At 31.5% G+C, this 13,429-nt stretch overlaps 1 protein-coding gene across 1 annotated transcript in view; it reads right to left on the reverse strand.

The window, feature by feature from the left end:
- Positions 1 to 12,998, reverse strand: part of LOC145662455 (fatty acyl-CoA reductase 1-like) — a 28,851-nt gene extending 15,853 nt beyond the window's left edge. The window contains exons 1-4 of the mRNA XM_081728047.1: positions 12,681 to 12,998; positions 4,843 to 4,988; positions 3,497 to 3,606; positions 667 to 859 (exon numbers count right to left, since the gene is read on the reverse strand). Coding sequence (XP_081584173.1) covers positions 667 to 859; positions 3,497 to 3,606; positions 4,843 to 4,988; positions 12,681 to 12,983 — 752 coding nt within the window. The 5' untranslated portion in view covers positions 12,984 to 12,998. The remainder of the gene's footprint in view (positions 1 to 666; positions 860 to 3,496; positions 3,607 to 4,842; positions 4,989 to 12,680) is intronic.
- Between the last annotated feature and the right edge of the window lie 431 nt (positions 12,999 to 13,429).

Below are 13,429 nucleotides of genomic sequence, written 5' to 3' on the forward strand. Positions count from 1 at the left end.
TCGCATGACTTTTTATTGAAAATATACTTCTTAAATAATCTTAAACTAAATTGAAAATATTTCCTAGATAACTAATGTCCACCTTGGAAAATATCATCCACGTGGAACATACAATGTGCCACGGAAGATTGAGAGATTAGTTCAGAACATGAAGAATAAAATTACCGACTAAAGTGATAGATGACTAGATTTTTTGTGTTTTTCTTTAGTAAATAAGTATTTTAGTTACCGTTATGACATTTTTTTGTGTTCTTGTAATGTTAGTGTTCTCCATTAAATCTGATCATTCCATTCCTGTGAAAATGTGATATATATTGTCTCATACGCCAGTAAGTCCTCTGTGATTAGCCCAGTCCCTGCTCCAACTTGCACATATCTGTAGTAGTTCATGCTTCTAAATAGATGCTCAAAATGAACTTTCAGATACATGCGAACTAGCTTTCAGAATTCAAAAGTGACACTTGCCTTAAACCTTTTACTTTCAGAAACAAACCCACTGCTCAGTTCAAAACACATTAGACTTGACCACGTTTATAACTGACTCAAAAAAAAAAAAAAAAAAAGTTACAAAGCTAATTCTTCAAATAAAAGTATAAATTTATTGTAGTGACAAGAAGTGAAAGATAAAAAAAATATATGTGTGTATATATATATATATATACGTACTTTGTAACACCTGTATACCATGCTGCAACAATAATACTGTTTGAAACGTAATCAACAGGCACCAGATCAACACGGCCGTTTGACTTGCAGTAAACTGTTCGTATTAATCCTTTCCCAGCTCCTATTAGCATCGCTGTGAGTCCTGAGTAAACATCTACCCAGCCTGGATACGGTTCCTTAAGTGCTGGATTCACTATAAACAAAATAACAGTAATAATCAATACGCTGCGAAACACTTGATGATCTTTTTATTTATTTATTTATTTATTTATTTATTTATTTATTTAATTGTTTTATTTATTTATTTATTTATTTATTTATTTATTTATTTATTTATTTATTTATTTATTTATTTATTTATTTATTTATTTATTTATTTATTTATTTATTTATTGTATGTAAAAGAAAATGGTGATGCAATACTTTTTCCTTTACAGCGGAACGTGTATTCATTAACGTAGATTTCTACTTATGAAAGTCTGTAACACTGTTGGCTTTTAAGAATAGTTATATCACGATATCAGTAAATAAATTTTATCGCTGCGACAAAGGGGAAAAAAAAAAGCTTCGTACAAGTTCAGGTATGACTTTCCTTAACAGCCGACCCTAAATCCACAAACAGATCAGTTTGATCTTGTCACTTTAACTTGGTTATTTGTAAACAAAGTTATCAATTATCAATGTTAATTTATCAATTAAAACACAATTAACATTGGGACTACTTCGATATTAAAACTAAACATATCAACATTATTTTTATGTATCACTGTGTTGTGAAAATTATCTTTATGTATCTTATTCATGTTTTCATATATGTATAAAGGCCATTTTTATATCATTTTACGTCTTCACCACTTTTCCACCAAATATAAACAATGTCTCAGAAAAAAAATAGATTAATTTGGTATTCACAAAACATGTACTTTAACTACTTAGAAATCGAACCCGATTGATTTTTAAATTCATAAAATCAAGTATGTAGTAATTGCAGAAAAATATGTAAAGAATATTAATTTTGAATTAATTATAGTAGTAGTTTTAAGTGTACCGTAGACAATCTATTTCTGTACTCACTATTTATATATTGCGTTGGTAATTTTTATTTATTTACTAATTTTAAATGTATTTGCTTAGTAAATAGGTTCTGCTTTTCGATGTCAACATTTGGTATTTGATACGATTCTTTTGTGGTTAACACTGTCTGACTGTTTCTTGATATACAAGGTATTTTTTGTGTTTGAAAACTAAAACTAAACTCCTAGCGCACAACCGTTGGGGACCATTGTCTACCTGCCAGCTTGTGGCACTCATACATTTGTTTATCGCTTTCAAATATCTTGCAGTTTTCTTTCAGTTTTATATATCATAAGATATCAAGTTTCAGATGTAAGAGGATTAGTCTAAGAATTATTAAATCTTCAACTCTTCCATAAAAAAAAAAAAAGAAAAAAAAATTAAAAATGTTTCTACACAAGCAATCTGTACACCAAGAGATCTTAGATTTTAGAAACTTTGCAACAAAAGTGAAGTGATTATAAAGTGATTCCATCTTCATAAGAGAGGGTCAACCTGATGAACAAGGTTACATAATAAGAGGTGGAAACAGTTGAGGAACACTCTTAGAAATGTAACGTTGTTTCACTTATCTTTTTAATAATTTGATTAAAAATACGTCTATTGATTTATTTTCATTTTACTCCTTTAATATACCTATCAATCGGTTGAAATTACAACAATAGAAGGAGCTAATGCCCACCTAAAATTATCTCTTCACTAAAGCTAAGCAATATTTTTAGAACTAAGTGCGCGTACGTTTAAAAAATCAATAAAACTAATCTTTGGTTGCTTATTTCCTACACAAACTTTCCTTTCCAGACTCTGAGGTTATATGTGACTTTAGACCTACAGATGAAAGTGGGATTCAGATAATGTGTACTTTCACTGGGACTCAAACCCAATTGGTTTTTGAATTAATAAAATTAAACAAGTGATAAAAAAGTAATTAACGTTGCATCTCTTTTTCCTACTAAAACGTAATTCGATATTTCAGCTCACCCTGGGATCATGCATGCAAGCTGAAATATATGAATATTAAGTTTTAATAGGGATGAAAAAGCTCTGGATGCAAAGTTAATTCCTTTTCAATGTTAAATATGCATCCTACAACATTCACAAATTATTAAACAAGTGATAATCTTTGAGCAATAGACAAAGGAAGATTATTTGAATAGATTTTATTTACATTAAGTAAAATATCTCTTTCATACTAAAAGGATGATCTTTTGTTCTATTATTTCAAAAGTGACAAATTACAACACTGGGAAATCTCGAAATTTTCGTTGCCTGATTTGTCGTTTTGGAAGGACTCGGTAAACGTTGTTTCAAATATTTACTCTGCACATGCAGGTTCCTCGATACTCTGCTACATACATTGCTACATCTACAACTAAATCAGTTTAACGTATAACAGAGAAACGGAACACACACACACTACACACAACAAACATATTTAGCAACACTGCACCCCTAATGATAGGTTTACTTACAAGAACACGTAAACGCCGAAATGGCCCTTCCAAACGTCATTTCCTCAGAAACAAACTCTCAAATGTCATCGGTCACCGAAAGAGAGAGAGGGAGGGGGGGGGGGAAGCAGTTGAAGTGCCATGAGAAAATATCATAACATAAATACAATAATTTTCATGATAGTACTGGACACTATCTGATATTTGTGTGTTGACATTCAAATTTGAAAGTAGGGCAAGAAAAATGTTTTTTTAAGTAATGTGCACAAACTGACTATATCATTGTCTTGGTAAATAGACCTTACCTATAGATGGGCGAAGAATAGCTGCATTTATTCTTCCCTTTTGTTGATACACCACATGTTCTGCCAGAGATTTAGAAAATGCGTAGGTGTTGGGAAGATCCTTCACTAACCTGCAAAATGTACAAAATTAAGTAGTTACATACTTTACATGCCACTATGTTTTGCAATAAATATATTTATCTCACAGAAGAAACCATACTATTTTGTATATTACCTTATATAAAATACCTTTTATGTATTACCTTATGTGTATATGACCTTTATATATTTTATATATTATGTTTTACACTTTTTCCATAAGTATTTCAATTTCTACTTTTCTTATATTATCGATGAGTATTAATAAAACAGAAAAGAATGAAAATTTTTGGGGAATAAAAAGACTACATTAAGCAGATTAACATTGTTTAAAATACGCTTTTAACATTTTGAGAAACTAAAGTGCCTGATGACTTCGAAATCTCACTTTCCTAAATTATATTTGGAGTTCTTTCCTGAAAATCTGGTAGCAGTGTGAATGTAATCATCAAGAACCTGAGGTAATGTATAAAATGTATCAATGTTATTGGAATGTTGCTATTGTTGGTCACTCAATTAAGAAAAACCGGTGTCATCTCATAAGAGAAAGAGCAAAACTTAAGAAGTTTTAGAGAGAAGATATTGGAAATATAGGAGTAATGGTGTCAAATACATGCAGATGAAGTGTTATATGTATAATACACACTACAACTCACCTGAATGTATTTATTATTTCGAGAATCTCGATTTCACTATATTGCATGCTAGTTACAAATTGCAAGGAAACTTACCTCATAGAGAAAATCTGAAAATATTTTCGGATTTAACACATTAAGAAACGTAAAATTTATCTAAAATCACAAACATACACACTTAAAAGGGGAAAAAATCGGAACAGGAGTACACTTTAGTATACCTGTGTTATTTGAGAATTCATTGTCTTATTACAGCTGTGATAGAAAGTATGGTAGAAGATACGAAAGGGAGGAAAAGAAAATTGATTGATTGACTGAATGTTGCTAATGAAGATTTTTGGATATTTGTCCTCATCACTATTAGAAGAAGGACATAACGGTTCTTAAAAAAATATTAAAGATGACAATTCTTACGTCACGACGAAGAGATTAGCGCAGAACCTCAGCATATGGAAGCTTACTTGCGGCAATAACCTGCCAGCGATGGCAAAATAATTATGATGATTGTTCTGCTTGGAAAACGTGTCTACCACGTTTTGTAATTTGTTATTGTTAACTATAACTTGTTCATTGAGATTTCTTTCTTTCTTTAGCCGACACTTTAGAGGACAGTTACAAAACCACATGACTTACTTGGGTGTTATAGTGTCCAGTACATCATCATCCATCCATTCGACACAATCCATTACTCCTTGGGGATCTGAATTTGGCGGGTAGATAACTTCATCTATTACGTTTCGGTTGGTGTTGCTGTATGCTGTTGATACATACAACAGAACCTAGAACATATATATTAAATACAATATTAATCTCCATAATAAAATTTAGCTTTTTGTAATAATAGACTGATAGAAAAATACCAGTTTTTAATTATTAAAACTACATGTTTATAGAAAATACTAGGGTTATACATTGAAATTTGGTAAGTAATAGCATAGTAAAAGAAATGCTTATCTTGAGATGCAAATACTTAACATTATATCTGATCATTTCACAAAGAGACTTATATATAAATTTGGTTCCAAAAATCGAACAATTACTGTACTTCGTGTACCTTTTCCAATAAAAAAAAAAACCTTTTAACTGAACACCATTCATTCTAGCTTTGGGACTTCTTGTACAAAATAAAAGACAAATTCTCATCAAAGCATACAAATTTTAATAAATGATATCGTTACGGTTTCGGCAAAGATAATATGCTTGATGAAGGCAAATATATTTTGCCGAAAGTGTAACGATTTTATTTATTAAATAGTATATGTTTCGGTCAGAATTTTTCTTTTATTTTATAGAAAAACCTTATAAAACAAAAAGTTGTTTTCAAAGTGCAAACGGAAAATGGATGTCGCTGCAGTTTTTGTGATATCATAATAAAATCTTTAACTGAAATTTTAAAAAGAAATGTTCCAGAAAAATTAATTTAGTTCACTATTGTACCATAATAATCCAGGGAAGAATATGTAATACTGTATTTAATAACATTTCTGTTAACTCTTGAATTAAGAGATTAAGAAGTTTAATTGCATGACAGTAAGATTCAATTTTACTGTTATGCCAATTTAAAACCAATGCAAACCAGTGCTTTATAAATAATCCTGAAACTAAAAATAATTGATTTGTATCAATTCCCACATCTTTATTTTATATTCACAGAGATATAATATCAATTCTCCAAATTACAATTTCGAGTTTAACATTATTACAATAACTTCTTTTTGTCTAATACAAGTTGTATATATATATATATATATATTTCTTTTTAATTTGTAGTATTTTTTTATTTATGAATTATCAATCTATCAGCGGTAAACCAGGCAGATTATACATCAAATACTAATTGAAAGGGTCGATTTCTTTATTATACCTGAGTCTCCTTTATTATTTCTTGTGACTTTCCTAAGGATACATCAAACATCAAAGTTGTATACATTCGATATGTATTTATGTCTATTAAGAATCCTATCAACTACTGTAACACAGAGAGTGAACATATTCCTTTCGTTACATTTTTCTGTAAACTATTTAATATTATTCGCACACACTCTAATCCAACAATAACAAATATGAAGTATATAACAATCTGTCTCAACACATCAGTAAAACTGACTAGATTCTCAAATAATCAATTTAAACTTTTCCTCCGGACAGTGAGCCTTAATTTATATAATAATATTTTAATAGTTATGATGTTTATAGAAGTAGTGAAATGATACGATAAAATTGAAAGGTAAAAAAAAAAAAAAAAAAAAAAAAAAGCTTTAAAGATACTTGACAACCTTGAGTTATATTACCTAACATTGTACTTGACAATTTCACAATGAAGCTTCAATATGATCAAGGAAAATAGTTACTACGTTGTTGTCAATAACTATATCTGTTTTCCTTGGTATGTTAATTTTTCTACAATGCTAACTATCATAAAATAATAAAAAAAAAAGTTGTTTTCGAAAGGAAAAACGGAAGAAGGAAAACTACACTGTTTATGATTCGCATTGCTTTGCTATTAAACGTTTTCCTCAAATAAAAAAGTGTTATTCAAATAAAACTGAGAGTTATTAATTTTACTGTAGCACCTTGTCTGAAAAGGTTAGGTAGATTAGGTCTCATGATAATAAGGCTTATTTTTTTTTTAAAATTTCATGTCTCTCATACACAGATGATAATTAAGCTTTCTAGTAAGAGCAATCTTGAAATTAAAAATAGTTTTTTCCTTCATCGATGCACATGGTTTCACATTAATTCTTATATGTTTTTATTCCATATTGACATATCAGGGACATAATACTAGTACTTTAATTAAACAAATTACTGAAGTAGTTTTGCAAGTCATTCTCCCAGTTTTTTTCTGTTCAACTAGAGTTACGTGCTACATTCTTAGCAGGATGCATTATAACGATAACATTTATAAATATGTATATGTTGATATGGACAACAGTCCGTATCGTATGATATCATTTTTCTCCTGATCAGACCTGAGTATTTAACTTGTTAAGTTTTCTGGACAGACATGTATAAACATGTTTTTCTCGACAATTCTGATATAATACATAAAGAACGCATTAATAGTGGATGTAATTTCAATTATAAAGAAGGAATTTTGTGAAAAATAAAAAGGTGAATGCAGAAAATCTTCGGTAAATACACCAGTTTAAATATATTTTATCTTGACTGTTATCATTGAACATTTCGTGAGTAAACTACGTTTTAATTAGTTGCAGAAATTCTAATATAACGAACTTAGGGCTAATATATAGTTGTTATAGCATAAGTGTTTACGATTATTGAATTACACTACCTCATCCATTGTGATATCAAATGACATCATTTCTTATGAAATTTTTACCCACGTTATTGTCATCTATTCAAAAGCAACATTAATTTTATCGTTTATGTAAGTCTTCTGAAAAGGTTGTTTTTAATTCTCTCTACCTTCTGTTCTATTCGACGCCATCTACCCGCGCATGTAATTCTATAATTGTTGTGCGCCTTACAGTCCTGTTGTAAGTTAAACTTCCATTTGGAGAGTTTTAAGATCAACTTGAAAATAAAGTGCATTTTTTCAAACACGATTAGCTTGGTTTCATTGCCATTTTGGAGTTTACAGTATTTATGGTATTCATATAAGTATCTTGTCCATCAACTTTTGAGTTCAGGACAAAAGATCATTGGTAGAGAAAGTTCATTGTTACGGCATCGATTTTCATATTCATCACATATATTCAAAGTTTGATAAATTGTTTACTTAAAGTTAAGACAAATTATTTTCTACGTAATTATTTATTATTATTATTATTATTATTATTATTATTATTATTATTATTATTATTATTATTATTATTATTATTATTATTATTATTATTATTATTATTTAACCACTATCGAGAATAGAATTCATGATCATTCACGTTACTACTCCGATACTTGAGACTCGTTCAATGAAATGAAATCTTTTAGTTTTACGTCCCACGGTTATGCCGGCAAGGCTAAAGGAGATGGTGATGATGAGAAAAGAATGAAGTGGTGGAATGAAGAAAGTAGGAGGAAACGGGAGAATCCCGAGAAAAGCCACCCACACGGTGTGTGTCCATCACAAAGCTCACTTGACGCGAGCTAGGGTCGAACCTGGGACCCCATTCATCAGAGGTGAATGCTTTACCATTGACCCAACGCGACCCCAGGAGACTTGTTCAAGTACAATACCTGAGGATAGGGAAGTAATAACTAGAGAAAATAAAAACAGCTGGAAAAGTCGAACGGTCCAAGACATTAGCTTATGATAGTAAAATATATCAGTTGTGAGTTCGAATTCCGCTCAGGACACGGTTATTATATTATGTTTTCATCATTTGCTTGATTATCACCATCTACTTCTCTTCGTTTCTTTTAGTCTAAACGTAAGACGTAAAACTTAAAAATAAACAAATACATAAAATATAAGGAATAAAGAAGACGCATGATTTATAAGGAATAAAGAAGACGCGATGGCTCAGCGGTGGAACACTTATTTTTGGTGTGTTTGAGGTCCCTGGTTTGATTCTATCCCCAAGAGAGTCTTGTGGACAAGCACCGTGTGCTTAGATTTTTCTCAGGGTTTTCCCCTTTCCTCCCTTTTTCGCCATTCCATCATTATCATTCATCTCATCATCATCATCATCTCCCTTAGCCTTGGTGGATAATTGTGTGAAGTTAAAGTAAAAGAAAACTACTGATTGTGAATAATAAACTAAAACACAGCTACTGATTGTAAAGAATAAACTAAAAGAAAGCTATTGATTGTAAACAATAAACTAAGAGAAAACTACTGATTGTAAATAATAAACTAAAAGAAAGCTACTGGTTGCAAATAATAAACTAAAAGAAAGCTATTGATTGTAAATAATAAACTAAAAGAATACTACTGATTGTAAATGATAAACTAAAAGAAAGCTACTGGTTGTAAATAATAAACTAAAAGAAAGCTACTGATTGTAAATAATAAACTAAAAGAAAACTACTGATTGTAAATAATAAAATCAGACCAAACACTAACTATGTATTATGTAAATAATAGTTTGTCTTAGAGTATCGGCAATTTATAACTGAGAACAACTAACAAAATATGACCAAAGTACTAACTATATATTGATAATAACTTGTATCACATTTTCGGGAATTTATCATTCCTTTCGTCAAATACATTACCTGATGTGTCTGATAAAAGGAATGACAGACTCCCGAAACTGCAACACAAGATATTATGAATTATTAATATATACTTGGTGTTTTGGTTGGATTTATTTATTTGAGTTATAGAAAGATTCACAGTTAGTGTGAACAATGTATAAATGGAATCTATCCTACGATTGTTTTTCTAAGTGGTTGTATCACATTTAAACAATTCATCTCACGTTTAAACATGCTGGAAATTCCATGGGAGAATGTTGACATGAAAGAAAGAATAAACTTGTTGCTTAGTTCTTGTCTGCCTATTCCCTTTCTTAAAATCTTGTCGTCATAAGCTATTTGTCCTTTACAGGATTTTTTTTCTGCAAACAGGTTCTGTGCGAAATTATATGAACGAAATGAATCAAATGACGACACGCAATACAAGAAGAGGTACCGAGTGTAATACCAATGACTCGTCGTCGTACTAACCTACAAAACGCCATCTATAAATACTTACTGTACATTGCGTACACAGAACAACTTTTATATCTTCTCCATTACTGTCATATAAATATTTTACCTATTTATTTATTACATGGCCAACCCTGATCCCAGTAAAATGAGAACAAGAGAGTAACCAACAGATAAGGACATGCATGTCTTTGATAGAGATGTGTTCAAATTTCAATTGATTTTAATTGCTGTTTGCATTGTATTTATGCGAGGGACAGTCCAAAAGTTCCCGGAATGCAGTTTTTTTTTTCATTTGTGATGTAATCATAATGAATCTTGTACCATATAGTCCTTAGGTTATCTTATCTTAACTCTATATAAAACTACATGAGCTGACATAAATTATTGAGCACTTGCTGTAGGGTTACAATGATTAAATTTGGCACGATTGTAGCTTTCCGGAACTAACCCACAGGAAAATTGCCAAAAGTGAATATTTTTAATTTTGGAGGAGTCTAAAGAGGGGATGAAAAATTTCCCCTTGTTATTTAAATAGGCTTTTTTTTTTTTTTTTTTTTTTTTTGGGACCTATAATCTTATGTTTTAGGTACTTAGAATTAGAATTAAAACTTGAAATTCGATATGCGTGTATGTTTTCGTTAGCACTACCTAAGTAAATTAATAAAAATAAAAAATCCCAACTTTAGAGTGGTTTTATAGGGAACTGAAAAATCTTTCCCATGTTATTTATGTGGGACACCTTTTACACCCCAAATTATTGAGCACTTCCTGCAGGGCTACAATGATTAATTTTGACATGATTGTAACTTTTCGTAACAAACCCACAGGAAAATTGCCAAAAGTGAATAATTTTAATTTTTAGAGGGTCTAGAAATTAGATAAAGAATTTCCTCGTGTTATTTAAATGGGCCTTTTTTTGGACCTATAATCTCATATTTTAGGTACTTAGAATTGAAATAAAAACTTGAAATTCGGTATGCTCGTACGTTTTCGTTAGCTTTACCTAAGTGAATCATCAGAAATAAAAATTTCTCACCGTAGAGTTTTTTTTATGGGGAACTGAAAAATCTTTTCCATATTATTTATATGGGACGTCTTCTACACCCCAAAATGTTTAGGCACCTCCGGCAGGATTAGAATGATAAAATTTGGCATGATTGTAGCCTTCCAGGACTAACCGACAGGAAAGTTGCCAAAAGTGAATATTTTAAATTTTTTTAGGGGTCTAAAGGGGGATGAAGAAATTTCCATGTTATTTAAATGGGCCTTTTCTTGGGATACAAAATCTTATCTTCTAGATAGTTGAAATAGGAAAAGAAACGATAGAACTGTGGGTTCAAGAGGTGCGAGGCCGTAGGACGAGCAATGACTGTGTGTAGGGGCGAAGCCCCGGATGGGCTAATTCAGGAAATATGAAGAGCAAGTTCACGAAATTCACTGTTAATGCAAAGGCCGATAGACAAGAAATGCGAGGCCGTAGGCCGATGAAACTCGGGGATCTGAGGGCGGAGCCCCCAGCTAGCCAAAGGATAGTCTAATTATGAAATTGACAAGTGTGAACAGATGGTAACAGGCAGTGTACGAGTAGCGTAGCTGAACGTAGGAGGGTGTGGTAATCAGTTGGCACAATGTCACAGATCGAGCAATGCATAAACTTCAAGTTCATGTGCAAATTGGGGAAAATCTGCTTGAGAAGCTTTGACAGCCTTAAAGACAGTTTAGCACCATCGGATGTTTGGCTCTTCCCAAAGCTAAAAATGGGCCTTATCCGTTACGTCAACGTAGAAGAGATCAAAACCAACGCGACGCCTGAATTTCGGGAGACACCAAAAGAAGACTTTCGTTGGTGTTTCCACCAATCACAGGAGCGATGGAACAAATGTGTGTGTGTGTGTGTGTGTTTACCGAAGATGCTAACTGTGAAGGCGATCAAGTACATGTGTACTGTTATTGTGGTAATAAAGAGCTACAATAGAATTCCGGGAATTTTTTGATTGCTTCTCCTATTTATCTATTTATTTAACGGAAATTTAAGCTTATTTCTAACTTCATAACTTCGTACTTTAGAATTCATTTATTCTAAGCTCAAAACACGAAAGTTACTGATGTAAGTATTTCAAGTATTAATTAATGATTTTCTGCACTTTTATAAAAATAAAATCTTGATTTTATAACTCTCGTGATGTTTGTGTTGTCTTTACATCTACAACTTGCAGGTTGTTTTATTTTTATTTATTTATTTATTTATTTTTAAAATACAGACGTACTCTTGTATTATATGGAGGTAACTACAAGTAACATTCCATCTACATAGTTTCAACAAAATATTTCAGAGTTTGAAACAATAACAAAAATAAATTAACGTATTAGTAGGATATGTATTTACTATTTTCAAAATTTGTACTTACGGAACCATCCACCTGTAACAATAACAATCTTAATCGTAGAAGTTTCAGCGACATCAGTTTTATCTTTCTCAGTACAAAGTCTTGGAGGAATAAACATTGCTTGGAGATTTATATTATCGGTAAATTTGCTGCACTCTAGGTATACTTTAAACAGAGATCTTTTTTTACAACTATGTATGAGCTTCCAAATTGTATTTCAATAATAAGAAAGTACATACTTAGTTAAAAAAGGACACCTTAGTTTAGAATGTTTCTACGGTGCAGGAAATTCCCCGATAATGTAAGTCTCGAAGCTTAGCTGATGCCTTAAAGAATTTTTACTAAGGAAGGTGAGAAAATTGTAGTCTCTGAAATATTTACGTACAGTTAAAACTATCAGTGTTACTGGTGGACGCTTATGTAAGTATAAACTTTATTAATTTTTTTGTAAACATAGTTACTAACCTCTAACTTGACCATTTGTTTGCAAAGAAGTATTATTTCCTGCGTAGCAGAAGTGTTCTTTCTAATGGCAACTTTTAGTGGATCATCGAATCTTACAGATGCTGCAGAATGAAATACTATTGATACTTCTTCTACTAATTGGTAAAGATCTTTCTCACTGAGACCCAATCCTTTCAGCGTTACGTCACCCTGAACAGCTGCCACTTTCTTCAAGTTATCTGGATTCTCACGTCTTATTATATCGAATATCTGGAAATAAGTAAACAAAAAACACAATTCAGTAACAAATAATAGACGTATCATCAACGACAGTCCAAGTACAGCTGTTTCATCTTTTTAAATTTTACACTGACATATGATAAAGTTGTTACTGTTCTATGCAGGGGGCCGCAGTGGTTCAGTCGTAGAACGTTTACCTCTGGTGCGTGGAGTCTCTGGTTGGATGTCAGCTCGTGCCAAGTGGACGTTGTGGTGGATAAAAATGACAGGAAAACTTGAGCAGCGATAATGCATCAAATTTTTGCAAAAGCTTGGTGACGCACAAGCAGAAATCACTCAATCGGATCGGTACATTCAATTTTGAAAACGAGAATTTGGGAATTTGATTGAGGCTTTCATCTCCAAACACAACATTCCTGTGCGTCGTCAGGCTCTCTACTCACCTGACATGGCTCCGTGTGAATTTTGGTTATTTCTCAAGCTGAAAATAACCACTAAAAGGGACCCGATTTGAGTCGAGAAGACATCAT

The sequence above is a fragment of the Thermobia domestica genome, chromosome 10, assembly GCF_964235325.1.
Source record: "Thermobia domestica chromosome 10, izTheDome1.hap1.1, whole genome shotgun sequence".
Taxonomy (NCBI): Eukaryota; Metazoa; Arthropoda; class Insecta; order Zygentoma; family Lepismatidae; genus Thermobia; species Thermobia domestica.